General features: G+C 36.4%; 3 protein-coding genes across 4 annotated transcripts; all 3 read left to right on the forward strand.

The window, feature by feature from the left end:
• Positions 1–618: 618 nt before the first annotated feature.
• LOC147390060 (serine/threonine-protein kinase D6PK-like) lies at positions 619–6846 on the forward strand. Its single transcript, XM_086457545.1, has 3 exons — positions 619–893; positions 1675–2784; positions 5777–6846. Exons 2-3 carry the CDS (start codon positions 1817–1819, stop codon positions 6645–6647), a joined length of 1839 nt encoding a protein of 612 aa, XP_086313671.1. The 5' UTR covers positions 619–893; positions 1675–1816; the 3' UTR covers positions 6648–6846.
• Positions 6847–8082: 1236 nt separating this feature from the next.
• Positions 8083–10622, forward strand: LOC147390061 (APO protein 2, chloroplastic-like). Its single transcript, XM_086459582.1, has 4 exons — positions 8083–8267; positions 8654–8823; positions 9130–9488; positions 9692–10622. The coding sequence occupies exons 2-4, from the start codon at positions 8656–8658 to the stop codon at positions 10521–10523; spliced, it is 1359 nt and encodes a 452-aa protein (XP_086315708.1). The 5' UTR covers positions 8083–8267; positions 8654–8655; the 3' UTR covers positions 10524–10622.
• A 512-nt stretch (positions 10623–11134) lies between these two features.
• LOC147390062 (SEC14 cytosolic factor-like) lies at positions 11135–18673 on the forward strand. 2 transcript variants are annotated; one of them, XM_086459584.1, is made up of 11 exons: positions 11135–11398; positions 11481–11509; positions 13727–13810; positions 13931–13984; positions 14372–14449; positions 15378–15431; positions 15538–15597; positions 15665–15760; positions 16956–17057; positions 17260–17340; positions 18118–18673. In XM_086459584.1, the coding sequence occupies exons 1-11, from the start codon at positions 11344–11346 to the stop codon at positions 18424–18426; spliced, it is 1002 nt and encodes a 333-aa protein (XP_086315710.1). In that variant the 5' UTR covers positions 11135–11343; the 3' UTR covers positions 18427–18673. The 2 variants fall into 2 exon arrangements, with proteins under 2 accessions (XP_086315710.1, XP_086315711.1); XM_086459585.1 differs by lacking the exons at positions 11135–11398; positions 11481–11509 and adding an exon at positions 12269–12325.
• The last annotated feature ends 1196 nt before the right edge of the window (positions 18674–19869 follow it).

The raw sequence follows: 19869 nt of genomic DNA on the forward strand, positions 1-19869 counted from the left end.
ACCCATTGGTTAATTTGTTGACACCCAACATCTACTTATTTAGATCCCAATTAAGTACTTGTTGTTGGCACACCAACTTTTACTAATTTACAAATTTGCTGTTGGCACTCCAACATTTACTTATTTACATAAGTAGATGTTGTTGGCCCACAAACTTTTACTTGTTTATAAATCTGTTGTTGACATTCGAATATCTACTTATTTATGCTCTAATTAAGGGTAGCACGGTTGGAGTAAATACCCCATGAATACCCATAATTGCAATCCACAATGCTAAAAAAACTCATTTATGAGTATGGGTCAAGGGTGCTGCATTAGAGATGATCTAAATGCTTGTATCTTAATCTTCAACTTTATATAGTTAAGATCATTTTGATTAAAAATCAAGAAAATTGTAATCCAACATCCTTAATATCTCATTGACTAATTTCAAAAGATAACTTTTTACCGTATACTATTCAAAATTAATATTTTATTATTATTATTATAAATTACAAATAAAACCTTGAGATAAGTGCCATTGCACATGCCAAATTCTACAAGATTTATGATTATAATGCCATTATTACTCAAAACTAATGAGCAATTACAATCCTATCCTGGAGGGTAAGAAAGGAAGGTATGAGCTGTGAGGAAGGGCAAGGCTGAAGGTACAGTTGGAAAGTAGACAAAAGGAGGGGTGAGGAAGGCATTGGAGATGAGAGAGATAGAGAGTAGAGACCCCATCTGATTGATTTGGGGACCAAAAACAATGAAATAATTGAATCACAAAAGCTTAACTTTAGTCTTTGACCCGCCACTCTCACCTGCTCTCTCTCTCTCTCTGGTTGTGGAGTAATAGTGCTCTTTATCTCTGGTAAAGAAACCCTTAAAGTTCTGATCTTTGAAACCAGGTAGTTTTGGTACTCTTTTGAGCTTCTTTTCTCTCTACTTTTAAGTGGTTTTGCGTTTCTCTTGATGGGTTTGCATCTCTTTACCTTCTTCTTTTTTCCCCTTTTTAATTTTTTTTTTCACATCTGTTGCTTTGTGGGTTTGAATCTTTGGTAGGGTTTGATCAAGAAAAGTGGGTGTTTGTTCGAGATCTGAATTGTTTTTTTTTTTTTATCCTTCATGTTTGAATCTTGATTCTGTGCTTTGGTTTGTTTTGATCCTCTTTCTTTCATATTATTTGGCTTTTCCCGTATGTTTAGAGATTTGGGGAACCTGCATTTGTTGCTGTAAAATTCTTGTTTTGGGAGGCAAAACCCTATATTCCTTTTATTTTTCCTGTAAAAAAATGTTTTTTTTTTTCTTTCTAAGTAGGTTATAGGTTTATCCATGTTTGATGATGAAAGTTTCCATTTTGATCCGTTTGACATATTTTTCTAGTTCTCTTGATTCTTGATCTGTGGGTTTGTTTGAATTATCTGGTGTTTTAGATCTACTTTGTTTGTTAGCATGTTTGGGTGATGTAGATTATTTTGTTTTTAGCTCTTTTTTTTGGCTGAAAATTTATGGATGATTTATAAAATCTTGAAGGCTTTTTTGTTTCTTACAATTATAATTTCTATTTGACTATCATGGTTGTGATAGAAGCAAAATCGATTACGTTTCATATCTTAGTGGATAGTGACATGTTCATGATAAATTGGTTTTTTGACCCTTTTGTAATTTTTCCAATTTAATTAATTGCAGCGGTTATCGGTTATCATATTTTAAAGCTGTTTTTTGTGGACTTGGAGAAGAAAACCTTTGGGTCTGCTAATTGTTGAGGAATCGATGGTCGAATAATGGGTTTGTTCCATCTGATCTATTTCAAGAACCTGTGTTTATTGTGATGGCTTCAAAAGCTGGTTCTAGGGCTGGCTCAGAACAGCAGAAGAAAGTATCCAATAATCAAACAGTAGAGGCGAACAATCGCAAGCCTTCTCCTTTGCAGATTCCAAAGACTGTTGTCACAGCAGAGCTAGTTACCCCGAAAAAATTTCCACCACCTGTGCAAGAAGTCGCAGCAAGGCAGGTTTCTGTAGAAGCCTCAGAGGATCGAAATACACCAAATCCTCATAAGAAGGGGTCTGCTGATCTTTTACCTGGTAAATTAGGTTCAAATTCCTACTCGGGAGGTCTCAAATTATCGTCAGGACAAGTAGATCCGGTTGTAAATGAAACTAGACGCTCATCGGAAGGCGGGGATCAAGGAAAGAAGATATCTGAGTATGGAAGTGTAAAGGATAGCTCAGGTTCTGCCAAAGTTAGTGATGGAACCAGTTGTCTCACCAAGAACAGTGGAAGTACCAAGATTAGTGATCGGGATCATTATGTCGAGAGTGGCAAGAGCAGTATGTGTAGAGGAAGCACAAGTAGCGACGTTAGTGACGAGAGCACTTGTAGCAGCATAAGTAGCAATATCAGTAAGCCTCACAAAGCGAATGATTCGAGATGGGAAGCGATCCAGATAGTCCGAGCAAGAGATGGGGCCTTAGGTTTGAACCATTTCAGACTGCTTAAGAGGTTAGGCTGTGGAGATATTGGGAGTGTTTACTTGTCGGAATTAAGTGGAACCAAGAGTTACTTTGCTATGAAGGTTATGGACAAAGGGTCTCTAGCTAGCCGTAAGAAGCTACTTCGAGCTCAGACAGAAAGAGAGATCCTGCAGTGTCTGGATCATCCGTTCCTTCCTACATTATATACCCACTTTGAAACAGATAAGTTCTCGTGTTTGGTGATGGAGTTCTGCCCAGGAGGAGACTTGCACACCCTTCGGCAAAGGCAGCCGGGAAAACATTTTTCTGAACATGCGGTGAAGTATGACCTATGATCTTTCTACTCCTATTCTCATTTTAGTAAAATTTGGCATAGAGTTGATTCTTTCTTTGATGCAGTTGTTGTGCATTTTCTGGTTGAGTTTTATTTATTCGCTAATTTTAAATTTGATTAACCTTCTTAGACAACCTGCTTTATAGAGCTATTGCAATTTATTTGTATTTTGAAACTTCAACCATTGTGAAGAATACTAGAATACTTGTAGGTTCCCGGTGCAGAAATATATTTTTAGTTTACCATTTTTGTATATTTAAGATCTTTCATTCTGAAATTGAATGGCTGTACTTCTCTGATAACACGAGCATAACTCACTGCACATAGTTAGGCAGGAACTGTATTGTCTTAACATACCTAACATACACTTAGACATGTCTAAAATGTACTCCAAGCATGCCAAAAAGTAACCCATGCCAATGATCATAGAATGCACAACCTATCTTTCACTCTACTTCACTAAATATTTTTAAGACATCCACCCAAGACTAACACGAGGCTGCTCTGTTGTAAATTTTTCTTTCAATAGACCAAATGTTGTTTACTTTCTGAACCAGCTTAAAGACATTACTGACTTTTTTTTTTTGGGTGGGGGGGGGGGGGGGGGGGGGTTAAAAACTAAACTACGGGTTGGTAAGGTATTACTGACTTTTTATTTATTTATTATTATGAATGACTATTTTCCACTTGTCTCTTTTTAGGATGTCTGGGTGGGATGTGCTTACACAGTTTACTTTTTTTGTTTTTCTCCCGATAAATGCACATGTTACTGTTCGAAAGATTGTTACAACCACTAACATTTCTTCACTTCGAATGTGCTGTATTAGTAGGGGTCATCGTTTTTGTACAGACGTAACTTTAGGTTGGAACCTTGTTTTCAAGAAAGGAAATGGTAGCACAGGGAATATTGCATCTTGATGCAATTGAATGGGTACCTGAGATGGAAATGTTAAGATGGATGAGTGGTGAGATTAGGAAAGACAATATTACAAATGTCATCCAAGGGGGCATAGGTGCAAAATAGGTGATAAAAAAAGTCGCTTGAGATAATGTAAGGGCTGAAACCTGAATTTTACTTATCAAAAAAAGGGTAAGGATTGAAACTTCTTGAAGACCGAGAAGACGAAAAAAGTATCTGGGACCCCATGCTTTATGAAAGTTTAGGTATAGCTCCAATTGGGGATAAAATAAGGAAAGATCATTCAAAATGGTTTGGGCATGAAAAAAAGCTGCCTCGAAATTTAGGCAGTAACTACAAACTTGGATGGAAAAAAGAATTCTGTAAGCATGACTACCGTTCCCAACTTATTCTGCAACTATTGTCCAACTATAAAGTCAATATTTACCTTCAGTTTAAAATTAATATATCACACGTGAAAGTATGATTTCTTTTGACTGAGAACGAGATGTAAAGAGTATTATAGTTATCCTAAACATGGAGCTTTTACTCAGATTGAAAGAAATTTAGGTGAACAATCTATATATGCAACAGTGTCTTACAAGAGACAAACAATTCCCAACCCAGAAAACTAAGAGAAAGGATTAAGTGACCACCAAATGAAGGAAAGGGAGAAAAAGAATCGGGAAACACCAGAACAAACAAAGCTGCTACGAATCTAGTATAACATTTGTTATCAAGCACAGGTGATGTAGGATGGATGAAGGTATAGAGGAAATAAATGGCTCCAATCAAATGATTTGCAATTAAATTTATTGTTGAAGCCCATCTTAATCCGTTTATTGGTCGCTAAATTGTATATGAAGCGAAAACTTGCTTTTCTCATCTAGATGTCAATTGCTAGATTAATTACTCTTGCCTTGGCACACAAGGTCGCCATCTTGTGATGTTATCCTTCAACTCCTTTTCTTTTGTTTAGGTCATGAAACTTGGATTCAACTTATTCAGGAGTATGTTACCATTTCAATCCTATACTACATACTGAAGTTATATTGAATCTTTCAGAGTATCAGGGGTCTCAAATACTAATACTGTAGATAGTCGGTGGGGTTTTGGCCCTGCACATGCAACAGTATATTGTTTTATAAATTGCAGTAATGTATGTTATTAGGATTGTTCAAAGATCAGTTACCTGTCCCTAGTCTAGGAAGAAATTAATTGGCGCAATAGTCGACATATGGGTGGAGTTGAGAAATTTGAGGTTTAATAAGAAATTTTGTACGAGTAGATATTGTTTTTAATTGGAAAGCTGCAAATTCATCAGAGGGGCTTCTGGTGGGCTGCCAATATAATGGACAATGTAAAAAAAAAAAAATCTACAACTGGAGGTTCTTTTAAGTTTCTCCTGTACTACTTTACTTTTCTTTTTAGTCCTTGTTTGGGGTCTATCTCAGTCTCCTTTTTCTTCCTTCATTAATAAAATTTTACACTTGTATATGAAGTCGAAACTTGCTTGTCTCATCTAAATGGTTTACTTGTCTGGAATTGAGTTGAGGTCACTACAAGAAATTTTGCTTATCCACTGCTAATGTAGAGGCAGCTTTTTTTTCATGCCCAAACCATTTTGAATGATCTTTCCTTATTTTATCTCCAATTGGAGCTATTCCTAATTTTTCATAAAGCATGGGGTCTTATCGTTCATCAGAAATTTGGGTTGGCTGAACTCATGTTAGGAGGTGGCATAGTTTTTACATGGGCTGCCAACCTAGCAACACTGATTACTGTTAGGTGCATTGCACCAGGCTAAACTCACCCATCCTCCATCGACACTGAAATTTTGAATCCATTTGAGAGAGAAATTATTAACTACATCGACTGATTATTTCAATCGAGAAGTTATTTTGGTTGTTATTGAGACCCAAATGAAATGAAAGCTACCAGGTTGGCAAACCAAAAAGTGATTAAAATCTCAGAATGCTAAATCATGCACCCAATCAAGGAAACAAAAATCTAGTCTATGAATATGTTTGAATGTGATTGTGTGTAGTGTGATTGTTGTGACAGTTTGATTCCGCCATGCAGGTTTTATGTATCAGAGGTCCTCCTTGCTATGGAGTACCTACACATGCTTGGGATTGTCTACCGTGACCTAAAGCCTGAAAATGTTCTTGTGAGGGAAGATGGACACATAATGCTATCCGATTTTGACCTCTCCCTCCGCTGCACAGTTAGCCCAACCCTCGTCAAGTCCTCATCCCTTGAGTCTGACCCCTTACGAAGGAATCCCATGTATTGTGTCCAGCCAGCTTGCATCCAGCCCTCCTGCATCCAGCCATCCTGTGTTGCTCCAACGACATGCTTCTCACCCCGTTTCTTCTCAAGCAAATCCAAGAAAGAGCGGAAACCCAAAAATGAGATTGGAAACCAAGTCAGTCCATTGCCTGAGCTCATGGCCGAACCTACAGGGGCCCGATCAATGTCATTTGTGGGTACCCACGAATATTTGGCACCAGAGATCATCAAAGGTGAGGGCCATGGGAGTGCTGTAGATTGGTGGACTTTTGGGATATTTCTATATGAACTCTTGTTTGGTAAGACTCCTTTCAAGGGCTCGGGTAATCGAGCTACGCTTTTCAATGTCGTGGGTCAGCCACTACGGTTCCCAGAATCTCCTGTCGTTAGCTTCTCAGCAAGGGATCTGATAAGGGGTCTGCTTGTGAAGGAGCCGCAGCACCGGCTAGCGTATAAGCGTGGAGCAACAGAGATTAAACAACACCCATTCTTTGAAGGTGTGAATTGGGCTTTGATACGTTGTGCCACCCCACCTGAGATACCAAAACCGGTGGATATTGAGCGGATGCCAGCCCCCGTGGCATCAACAAGCGAAAAGGCTGCCATAGCCACACCTGGGCAGAAAGGCTCAGATAGTTATCTTGAATTTGATTTCTTTTAATGATTAAAGAACTGATTTGCTATTTGTTGGTATGTGAGGGAAGGTGTTGGGAGATAATGATGATGGGAGGGAGGCCTAGCCCTCCATGGATGTTGTTAGATGCTGAAATGTTTGTTTGTTGTTGTTGATGATGTTTTCACTTCAAATTTGTATTGCAGAAGCTGAAATATTTATCTTGTTAATCCATAATCATTGAAGATTTTCTCTTCTCTACTTTATTGAAAGTTTTGGCAGTTAATTTCACTTGATTGTCTAGCTTAACACAAATCAAGGTTTTTCTGCTTAATTTAGAAAATTTATCTGGACATGAGGGAATCTTGGGAGCTATTGTTAAAGTGCCATAGTAGACAAGGTAATGTTAGTGCTGATTAGTGTATTTTGAGAGATTTGAAGGCATTCTTCCTTTATCAGACTTATTTGCAGGAGGTGGGACTACAAATCACACATACAGCCAAATCATTGTAAACCAATCTCTTTCCACTTGATTGCCTCACTGATCTGAAATCTGGACTGTTAATATGTAGGCGCCTTTCTTAGAGATGGGCCCAAATGGAACCAATAGATTGAGCTGATGTGGACTGCCTGCATTTCTACAGCAAATAGAATTATGAGCAACACAAAAATTCATCTTCCAGATGTTTGAGATGTAATAAACACGTTACCAATTTTGACCACCCCAATTTCTTAAGTTACTTATTACACCTTAATTAAAGATTAAAACACACCATAAAAATATGAATTTTTTTCCAAAACTTGTGCAACTTTTATAAAAAAATTCTCAATACACATTTTTGAACGAGATCTCTGGTAGGTATTTAAATTTGAAGTGACGATGTTACTGATAAATTTAAAGACAAATATCTATATTTTTTCCCAGGGTGAGATCATTGGTAATTATCAATGAATTCGTCATCTTTTAGCAATGAGATCATCACTTTAAATTAGAATATCTATTAAGTGAACTCACTTGAAAACATGTTTTGAAAATAAAATGAATATTATACAATATTTAAAATTTCTTCATATTCAACCCGTGAAATGGTAATTTGCCCTTGAAATTTTACAGAAGTTTGATTTAGATTATTATCTCAACTTTATAAAGTATTGCTTACAATTAGGATTAGACCCATCTAAAATCCTAAATTTAACAAAGAGTCGTGCAGGAGTGACCTCAAGATAGTACCTCATGTCGCACTTCTTGACGTGCAAGTGTAAAGGAATCATAAATGCTTTTTCACTCGTATATATCGATAAAAAGCATTTATGATTTCATAAACTTTCACGTCAAGAAATTTGATATGAGGTTACAGCGTGAGGTCACTTCAGCATTATTTTCTACCAAATAGAAATCGAGAGAGAGAGAGAGACGTATTCTCAGTCATAAACTTGGAATTTCGTGGTATTCAGCACACGAAACGGTTATTTACCCATTCTTTACAATCTAATTGGGGCGTGATAAGTAAAGGTTGGGGGTACCAATAGCAGCACTCCAAAAACAGACAGATACCCATTTTCCTTAGCCATTAGGTGTCTTCTTTCAAGATAAAAGTGACAAGAGGAGTGGCGGTAGTAGACCGATGCTCTCTTTTTCCCACTCTTTATGGTGGTAAACGAAATCCGGTATGTTTTCTTCTTCTTAGTTTCCTTGTTCCACTGAGGTTCCTGCCAAATGCTCGACTTTTCTCTATATTTTAGGTTTCGCGTTCTGAAATTGATTCCTTTATGGATATCTCGTTGTCTATATCTATAACATTTTGATTTTTTTTTCATATATATATATATATATATTTATGGTCACGTTTTTGCTGGTGTTTTGGTGGAATTTGTTGGAAATTGCATTTTTGTTTCGAGTTTTTAGGGTTCATATAGATAGATAGATAGATAGATAGAGTTTGGGTGATTTATTCCTAGTTTGTTGATTTCTTTTTATTGCAGTATATCGGGGTGTTTTCTATCAGTTTCCAATGATGATTCTGTTTTTTTGCAAAATATTTCTCTGATTTCAGGTATGGATTGTGCTTTTGTTCATTGCCCAATTGGAATCGGGGCTTCAATGCACTATACAATTAAGGTTTCACCTGCTAAATTGGGGTGCTTTAAGGTTTCCCACCATTCAAAAGGGGGATCTCTGAGACTGAAACAATACCCAGATCTTGGTTCTCTCAGTTCATCCAAGGTAAAGCTACATGTGTTACTCTCTCTGTGTTCCTAATAATGTATTTCATTTTAGGAACCGTGAAGTACTAGATTAACACCCTCAATTGTTGCTCCACCCGAGTTGAACAAGCGATACCGGTATAAATACTGTGATTTTTTGAATGCTCATTGAATCACTCGGCTTCAACTAGTATTAAGCTATTGTCGAATAGGAAAAATCAAGAGAATCATTTATCTTTTTAATAGATGGTATCTTGATTATGTTTATGCTCAAACCTATTCTATTTCAATTTGTATTATTTATTTGTTAATTTTTTGGTTGCAGTATGGTGCCAATGAACTTAAACTTCCATTGATATCTAGATTCCCACCTCGGATACCATATCGATCCTGTTTGAATTTATTTGTTATAAAAAACAATCATCCCCAAAATGCGGATCTGCCTCGATATTACACGAAGAAGGAGAAGAAGCCCTTCCCAATACCAATAGTGGAGCTGAGACGAGCTGCCAGGGAGAGGCAGAAGAACAGAAAGGGCAAACCCAGGAAACCAGTCCTACCTCCAAGAAACGGGATGTTGGTACGAAGTCTCATACCTGTTGCATATCAAGTGTTGAATGCAAGGGTAATGCTGATCAACAATCTCAAAAAGCTCATGAAAGTGGTGCCAGTACATGCGTGCAAGTATTTTTCTTCCTCAATTGAACTATTTTGCCTAATGGGGAAATAGACTCTTATAGACCATAAATATGCGACAGTTACAGTCATGAAAACGTTGTCTACTCACATCACATCATATACTTTTACACTTTGATCCACCTGACTGGAATGCACATGAAAAACACCTCCCTCTTTTATATAACAATCTCTCCATGTATTTTTGGCAGGTGGTGTAATGAAATCCATGTGGGACCTGTTGGGCACCCATTCAAGTCATGCAGAGGACCACAAGCAGGGGCTCGCAAGGGCATACATGAGTGGACAAAGGCAACCGTTGAAGATGTGCTTGTGTCTGTTGAAGCCTACCACATATTTGATCGTCTTGGTAAGCGTATTGCTCATGAGGAGAGGTTCTCAATCCCTCGGATCCCAGCAGTCGTCGAGCTCTGTATACAAGCGGGGGTCGATCTGCCCGATCTCCCCACTAAGAGGAGGAGGAAGCCAGTCATTCGTAGAGGGAAGAGCGAGATCATCGATGCTAACGAAGATGACTTGCCAGACCCCACACCAGAGGTCGCCACGAAGCCAATCTTGACCGAAATACCTGATTCAGAAATAGTATCTCCATCCAATGCAGAAGAAACGACCTTACTTACTGAGTCAACACTAGAAGCATGGGAGAAAATGAGACATGGAGCAGGGAAGCTGATGAAGAAATACTATGTAAGGGTATGTGGGTATTGTCCAGAAGTGCACGTCGGCCCCAGTGGGCACAAAGCGCAGAACTGTGGGGCCTTCAAGCACCAGCAACGGAACGGTCAGCATGGGTGGCAATCTGCAGTACTTGACGATTTGATACCACCGAGGTATGTGTGGCATGTACCAAATGTGGAAGGCCCACCTTTACAGCGAGAGCTCAGAAGCTTCTATGGGCAAGCTCCTGCTGTGGTGGAGATTTGTGTGCAAGGTGGTGCTGAAGCACCGGAACAGTACAAACCAACCATGAGGTTAGATGTTGGGATCCCAAGTGATGTAAGAGAGGCTGAAATGGTAGTCTAAGAAGAAATTTTGGATGAATGTAGTGTATGTACATTGTTGAAAATCAAATTCAAATTATGGTCTATGCCTTCAAAATCAATTTCATTTTCTTCTTTGTCATTTCATATCCTTATTGGATCTCAACATTTGGATTCAAATCCAAATCCGATCCAATTACAATTGAATTGGGACAATATTAAGATCAATGTGACTAGGTAAATAATATTCATACATTATATTATTTAGGGTTTTGTACCAAAAATGCCCTTAATTTTTTTTCTTTTTACCAAAACACCCTCACATTCCAATTTCCTATGTGTATTTATTGTACTTTAAACATGTACCAAGCCTTAATAGGCTTACAGACTAAGAAATGTTAACAACTAGATAAGGGAATTTGGATTATTTGATCAGTTTATTAGAGAGGCTTACAGACTATGAAATGCTAACAACTAGATAAGGGTATTTGGATTATTTTATCAGTTTATTAGAGAGGCTTATAGACTATGAAATACTAACAACTAGATAAGGGTATTTGGATTATTTTATCAGTTTATTAGAGAAGACTATGGTCAAGAATGGCGTTTAATCAATTCGAAAGGACGGGTATTTAACATATTTAGCAAAATGTGGAGGCGCTAGTCGTGTTTCAAGTGTCGAATCTCAACAATAACAGTTAGAAGGAAAGCTCTGGAGAGCGGAGACCCGCTTTTCTTGAGTCTCTGCCTCTTTCTTTTCACTCTCTTCTGTCACTCATTGAAAACAGAAGTACGTTCAGATAGAGAAACAAAGAAAAAAAAAACTAAATTTTCACTCTAATTTTAGAATTTGTAAGAAAAAGATGGGAATCGCTTCGGATGATGCGATCAAGCAGTTCAAAGCTCTAATCGAAGAAGGCCAGTCAACTTCTTCGATCTCTGTTTTTCACTCACTGATCTTCCACTCAAACCTCTTAATTTCTTTTTTTTTTTTTTCCAGTTAACGAGCGATTGAAGAACACCTTCCTGGTTAGCATTTCTTCTCTCTTTGTTTTTTAATCTTTTTCGATCTGCACTTCTCTCTCTCTCTCTCTTTGAGTTTTCGTAGTCTGTTTGTTTTTCGTTGATTTGATCTATGAATTCTGCTGTTGATTATACGATTTTTTTTAGTGCCACTGTGATTTATTAATGACGGTAGTTAAAGCGGAAGAGTTCTGTTGAGATTGAGAAATTAGGTTCGCAATTGAGTTCCCTGCGAAGTTTAGATCTTCTTGAAATACTTTAGATTAGCAGTAGATTTATTGCTGGAATGTTCCTGATTGTTGCGCAAAATTGTTGGATCTTATGTAATTGCCCAGCTACGTGGATGCTGCAAATGCACTTTCTTTTATATTTTTAGTTTTGTTTTTTCATTTTAATTTATCTGTTATTTAGTGCAAAAGTCGATATTTCTAATGTGATTTTTTGTTTGAAGTGAACCATGTTACAAAAACCATTTAATGCTACGTGGATGTTGGAGATCTGTTGTTTTATTGTAAAATATCAGTTCTTTAATTTTTAGTGTAAAACTCGATACTTTTGATGTGATCTTTTGGTTTGAAGTGGACTTCATAGCCATTTATTATATGCATGACTAACAAGTTGGAACTCTTCCACCATTCCTTGCTTGCCGCTGGTTCTTTATTTTTTTTCAGCCGCATCACACTTCCCTATTAGCGATGGATGGCAAAGTGGTCGACTATGTATCTGAATTGCCGTCCAATTCAGGATTGGCTTTGAGTCAGCAACCAGCTCCAAAGGTGTCTTCTGGGAAGCTAGGAATTTAAATATCTGGGATAGTGGCGGGTGAGCTTATGAATGGCGGATCCATCAGAAAAATAAATTATTAAGAACTTTTTGACAAACAATGTACCTTAGAAAAATCTTCTAGTAGTCTTTCCAAAGTGAACCTGTCAGTTCATTGTGTAGAAATACTTTATTGAGAATTCTTGGATGATATTACATGCATCCCAATAGGATATTTGTATATATCACATCAACCAAGCATGGAAACTAGGTTAATACAAATATTCTAATTTATCAATACTTCTTAATATAGGATATCTTAATTGATATATTCTAAATATATCATTCTCATGCATCTTATGCTCTAACACTCTCCCGCAATTGCATGGCCCTTTGAAGAAGGAATATGCAATCGGCTTCTCTGAATAATTGCTCTTGATCTCATTAAGTGATATGCCATTAGAATGCCCAAAATCCAATCATGATTGTTGGTGGTCAACGCCTATCTGTGAGGTCCATCACTGTCACAACCTACTCTTTTTTGAGTCTGTCGAAGCCAATGGGCTTATGAGAACATGTCTATCATGATCTCTCCCAGAACATACTAAGTGGGATTGTGCGATTTAAATGAAAGAACTTTCGTTAGAGAGATTTTAGATAAATTTTTTTTTTTGTAAGACATGAATGTGTAGACTTGGGAGATTTATTGAGATATAGAATGAGGTATGGTTTTTATTGTGGAAGATAAAATAATAATAAAGGGAAAAAAAGATTTAGGTATGGCTGTGGTGGTGTCACCATCATCGAAGAATGGTACACCAAGATCGTGCTCTCAGTAAAGCTTAGGCTCTGATACCATGCATATATAATTTATTGGGAATTCTTCAATGATATTACTTGCACTTGGATAGGGTATTTGTAAATATTACATCAACCAAGCATGAAAACTAGCCTAATACAAATATTCTAATTTATCAATACATCCTAATGTGGAATATCTTAATTGCTATATTCTAAATATATCATTCTCCATCACAACCTTCCATTTGTGATGAGATACACTGGCAATGATACAGTGTATCTCATGCACCTTAATACAATGCATCTTATTCTCTAACACATTGCAGTCGTGGGACCATAACCCCTATCTGACTGTGAATATGTCATGCTTGTATAAATCTGTAACCTTCATGGTTCTCCTAGAGAAAAGTATTCGAGGTAGGAATAGATTAACCAGAGCTTTGATGCCACCTCCCACTCGGTATAGGATATTAAGTGAGCTCTAGTTTGGGCAACATAATAGTTTCAAGTCAGTTATTCAAGTAGAGAAAAGTTGAACAACCTCACTTAGTGTTACCATGTTCTTGAATGTGTATGCATCTTTATTCATTTGGAAAATCATTTTGATATTTCAAGTTGTGTAATTAAATTTATGCTCATAGTTTACATCTTAACTTCCAGAATATTCATCAAGGATATCCAGCTGAAACTTTGGTGCGGTTTCTCAAGGCAAGAGATTGGAATGTTGCCAAAGCCCATAAAATGGTTAGTATTTTTGTTGATATAATTTTTTTAATCTACATAAAGAAAATCTCTGTGCCCTGAAACCATTTATTTTACCTTTTGTTTCTAATTAGTATTGATGATGTCTTTATCCTGTTCCAGTTGGTGGATTGCTTAAACTGGAGGATAAAAAATGAGATTGATAATATATTAGTGGTGAGTTTCTGTGATTATTAATTACCAATATTGTCTTATTTCCTGTCAGTCAGAATAAAAAATTATGATTATTTTGAAGCTTGTGTGTATGTTGTATTTGAAGAGTTAAATGATTGGAGTTTTTTTTTTTCCCATGAATCACTCTTGTGACCATGAAGGCTACATGAAGGATGTAATGCATTTGAATTTTTTTGTGCACTGAGAAAATATGGATGTTATTTCTAGTTTTAGACCGGAAAGTGAATACCATGAAATCCAAAATGTTTAATGCAAGGTCCAAAACGTTTATTATTTTTTAATTGATTTTTATGATTTCACGCTAAAAGAACCTATGAGTATTATAGTGATCCCTAAATCTGTGAAATTGACTACTCTTTCTTTCCACAGAAACCCATTGTTCCTACTGCTTTTTATAGAGAGGTGAGGGATTCACAGCTCATAGGATTGTCAGGTTACTCAAAAGAGGTATGGCTGCCTACGTTATATATGTGATTTCACTGCCCGCATTTTGCATATTTCTAGTTCATTTATAGTTAGCATATTTTTACTAGGTCATCTTGTTCATTAAATGGATCATTTTTTGTATGTATGTGGGATTAACTTTTTTGTTTTATCACCAGCCAACGTAAGGTTTTGTTCGAAATGTCTCTTCTATCGAATAGAAATAGCCAAGTTTTCATTGGAAATCGAGGGATCTAAAAGGGCAAGAAGAAGCCTAGAAGGTACATCGATGGAGGTAGTAAGAGAAGATATGAAGGAGCATGCCTTGACTGAAGATTTGGTTGATGATTGATAAATGGAAAGATAAGATTCATGTTGTCTGATCCTGGTCGTTAGGATAGTGTGTAGATGATGACGATAAAAATGATATTTTGATTGGAAGTCCTTGTTTGTTAAAAGCTTTCCCCCTTAATGATTCAGGGAGTGAGTTTTGGTGCTCTGTCGATATTGAAGCTAGATTTCACTTGATTGTTTGTCTTCAAAATCCTTTGGCATGTGAGACATTGTCCTATCGTTGTTATCGAACTCATGGATTCTAGTTGTTGTTTGTTTACCGGTTGGTTATTTGGGCCCATCTTCCTTGAGATTATCTAAGATTCATCGGCTATCTTTCCATCCTGATATTAATAGTTCTAAAACTACTTTATAACTACCTTTTCTTTTTGTTTGCACGGCATCTCTAATAGGCTTATAAGAATTCTTCCCATAAATCTTGAAGTACTGTTGTTCATTGGTTATGATGTTTTGTTCTCAAGGGAGTGCTGTTTATCTATAGTTCTGTAATTTTTACGTAGTTTGAAAGTAGATGATGGGCATACTAACCAATTTCCTGTCGGTAATTATGTATTATATGCTCTATTGCAAATTATGCTTTTATCCTCTTTTTCGATAGGGGCTTCCTGTCTTTGCAATCGGTGTAGGGAAGAGCACATTTGACAAAGCATCTGTAAGGACTTATATTTCCAAGTTCCTTTCTTGTATTCTCTCTACTTAATATCAAGAAATGCCCACTCCATATATGTTTTCTTAAGTATTTATTTTTTTCAATTTAGGTCCACTATTATGTCCAATCACACATCCAAATTAATGAATATCGAGATCGAGTTGTTTTGGTGAGTTTAATATCTGCAAACTCCTAACTTTCTTTAGTCATCTTCTGTCTAATAGCTTTTGTTATAGCCTTATGCGACAAAGAAGTATGGAAGATATATTGGCACCTGTGTAAAGGTTTTGGATATGACTGGTCTAAAGCTTTCAGCACTGAGTCAAATAAAGGTATTATAATTGCTTTTTATTTATTTATTTATGATGTTAAGCTCAACTTTTTTGAAGTCCCTTGCATATTTTTCTAACACGATAATCAAATCTTAACTTCATGGAACTGCTATCATTTGGTTTTACATGGGTAACCTGGAGACCTGGGTTCTCAACTGACATAGCTTAAGAATTCATTTTGCATTTATGTTACGAAATCAGCTGTACATATGTTTTTGGCTATGCCTCATGCAGATGGGTATAGGCATCAAACAGATGCAAGTTTGAAGTGTCAGATTCAGCGAACTGCAAAAAAATATGATTGCGGAGTTGGTGTTATATTTTAAATAAATAAAGCAAAGTTGTTAGTTTCATATAATAATGGCACTAATGGATTATGTATTGAGATAACTTTTGACACGTATATATACTTCTAGACAAGACTCAAGAAAATAGAAAAAAAAATGTATATTTTCTACAAAGAGATGCAAGTTTGAAGTGTTGGATTGAGCAAACTCTGAAGAATATGATTGCGGAGTTGGTGTCACATTTTAAATAAATAAAACAAAGTAGTTAGTTTCATTTAATTGCAACACTGAGGGATTATGTTTCGAGATGACTTTTGATATGTATATATACTTGTGGACAAGACTCGAGAAAATAGAAAAAATGTATATTCAATCGAAAAGGTTGAACTCAAAATCTACTAATCATGATTTGTAATAACAAAAGAAAAATGAAAAAATGAGGAAGTGTTGCGCTAGACTAGGTGCAGTGTCAGAACCCAACCTGTGTCCAATATAGGTATTTTTTCTTCTTAGAAGAGTATAATATAACATGCTCTTCATCTACTCATGAACTCTTTTTGGATAAGTCTAAGGAAGCTACAAATGATCCCCAAAGTACAACCTATTACAACATGTACAGAGAGGCCTTTATAGATTATCTCTGCACAATAGATCTCGAAGATCTGGACATGTAGAATCTGAGTAAATTCTGAACTAAATTTACGTCCCTGCTTCATCCTCTGGTTCTCATTATGTATTTACTTATCCTATATTTCTAATGGAGATTTATGGATGTTTTTTTTTTCTAGTAAATTGGGTGTTTATATTTAAAACCATTTCCCCCAATTTTTTCCCTTCTGATGCATTATCTGAAGCCCCTCTACTTTGAAGTCTGTATGATATTTCTTTTGTTGTCTCTCTTCACGCAGCTGTTGACCATCATATCTACTGTTGATGACCTGAACTATCCGGAGAAAACAGATACATATTACATTGTGAATGCCCCATACGTATTTTCATCATGTTGGAAGGTTAGCCTCTTATATTCTACTTGGCACTTAAATCCTGGTATCATCTCTACGAGTATTTCCTCAATGCATCCAGTCTGAGTTCTTACAAGTTAGCTGTAGATTTAAGTTCTTTGATAATTAAAACATCAATGTTTCTACTCTCGAGTTTATATACTCCTATCTAGCATGCCAACAATATATTTAATTTTTGAACCTTTGCCAGATCGTGAAGCCTCTTTTGCAAGAGAGGACAAGGAGGAAGGTTCAGGTGTTGCATGGGTGCGGGAGAGAGGAATTATTGAAGGTAAGGCAATCATTCATTTTTTTTTTTTTGGTTAGGGACAAGATTTATAAATCAAAGATGAAAAGGTCGATAAGATGTACCTATTACAAGGGACAGAAAAGAGACAATCTGCCAAAAGGTTTGATAAAAATGTAAAATAAAATTAAATGTGTTGGCTTCTTTGTTATTAATCTTGTACAAGAGGTAGGGGTGGATATTGGGATCCCAATATCCCAATAACTCGATCAATCTGACCTTGTGTTTAAAACAGCTTTTAAAACTTAAATACTGATCAGAAACTTCAGTTGTATAAGATGGCCTTTAAAAAAAATTAGAATGTTACTAAAATGGTGAAATAATTAATTTTATTGGTGGTCAATATTTATAGTTTCATCTATATACCCCGTCACTAAAAAAGGAATTCATGCATTCATTTTTAAAATTAATTATTATTATTATTATTATTATTATTATTATTTTGTCTTTTTGTGCTTGGTCACCATCTGTGATGATGATTGTTGTACCATGTGCTATTGGTGTGCGTCCTCATTGATCAGTGCTACCCAATATAAAATATAATTTCCAAGTACTTGAATATTCGTTAATGGGAAAATTTATAATTCAAACCCCTAAACTTGTATTGGCTCGTGCTTTCACCAGGGAACCTAGTTTGATATGAGATCGTCTGTGGTATCTCACCAAGTGAAGTGCTACTTTATGTATCCAATGCTTGATAATTTTTCCATTCAGTCGACCAAATATCTAAGTTTGTTGGACATTCCTCTTGTGTGTATGTAGATAATGGACTATGCATCACTTCCACATTTCTGTAGAAGAGAAGGCTCAGGTTCAGGTTCGTCTCGGCATTCAGTCAATGGAACCAGTGACTGCTACTCCTTGGACCACGACTTCCATAAACAGCTCTACCAATATATGAAGCAGCAATCTCTTAGCTTGGAACCCGTTGCACCTATCAAACAAGGGTCTTTGCATGTGGAACTGCCCGAAACAAATATAGGTCAAACCATAGAATCTGAATTCTACAAGTTCGAAAATCAAAATGGGATCTCTCATTCGCTTAATAGCCTTAAGATCAATGCAGACTGAAACCTAGGAAAGATTAATTTGTGTCTGTAACATACCTACGAATATGATAACGTACCCCAAATCAATTAGCCTGACAAGGAGTACTATATTGCTCCTGCTGCTTCTGCTAGTGTGTGGGCATTCAAGGTTGTGTATGGGATATGTAGTAATTACTTGAATTAGCTCAATGCAGGCCAAGTAGGAAAAGCAAATTTGGTTTATGTAATTTGACTAGCTCCCCCCATAAGATGGTTTATTTTGGAGGCTTTGTTCTTAGGCTGAAATGTAGTGAGAATGATACAGGTGGAGTTCCGCCTAGTTTTAATGTTCTAATATTAGTCAAGACTCGACTAAATAATCTGTTTTAGCTTTCGATTAACATTTTATTTTCTATAAGAAAGTGTAGGTGATCTACATATACCTCCCCCCATATTTTATTAAATATTTAAGATGCCTTACGGTGTTGTAAAACTGATTACATACCCATTGATCAAGGTCTTCTAGTAGAGACTAATGGAAGATGACCAAAATACCCTCTTCTTGATCCTCTTCCCAAAGTAATTTTTTTCAAACTTCGTTTTTGGTGACAATATCTCCTGACAGTTTGATTAATTGCTTAATTTTCTCTACAATTATTATTAGAATAATGATTTTCTGATGCTCCCATGACAGAACCGTAGATCATTTGCCTCGGGATACACAAGAAAAAGTTAAGAGAGGTGGGGTGTCATATTATCATGACTCTTATTATTAGTAGTTTACATAGAGATTTTACCCCTAAATAAATGGAATGGAAGTTTTTATCCTAAAGATTGCAGAGTTTAAAAAAGAAAAAGTAGATGGATTATTTTTGGGGAAAAAATTGGTCTTCGGCTAGATGAGAAAGATGGGGGGTATTTGGTCGTTTTTGTTAGCCAATCACAGAAGACCATAGTCAAGGGATTATGTTGTAAGTTTGAAAACGCAGGGTGTCTGAAATATTCTTCTCCATTGATCCCTCCAAATTACCTAAAAGTTAAGGTTTCATACCATTAGCGATTGAAGATGAATCATGCTCGATCCAATGGCTAGAAATCCTTAATCAGGCTAAGTTTTCATCTGATATGATATTTCTGAAGGTGTAGACCAAAAATTCATGGGATCAATGAGAGAGAAATAACCGACTCTTAACAAATTGACACGAAAAGGGCCGTTACTAGCTATTGTTGATTACTAGTAAAAACTAAAAACTGTTGAAGCTGTGGGGATTTCGCTTCTTATAACCCCACAATATTAGCCTTCACGAAACAGCAAAACCACTCCACCTTTTCACAAATCCCTCTATAAAGTAGCTATAAATCCTCTTCTAAAGCATCCAACCCTCCTCCTCCTCCTCCTATTATCAATCTTTAATATTAATTGAGCAGAAAACATATCCCTATTTTCTCTGTCAATCAGCTTGGAAGCATGGAACCTTTAGCCATA

The sequence above is a fragment of the Akebia trifoliata genome, chromosome 11 (genome assembly GCF_017979445.1).
Source record: "Akebia trifoliata isolate Shusen 1 chromosome 11, ASM1797944v1, whole genome shotgun sequence".
Classification (NCBI taxonomy): Eukaryota; Viridiplantae; Streptophyta; class Magnoliopsida; order Ranunculales; family Lardizabalaceae; genus Akebia; species Akebia trifoliata.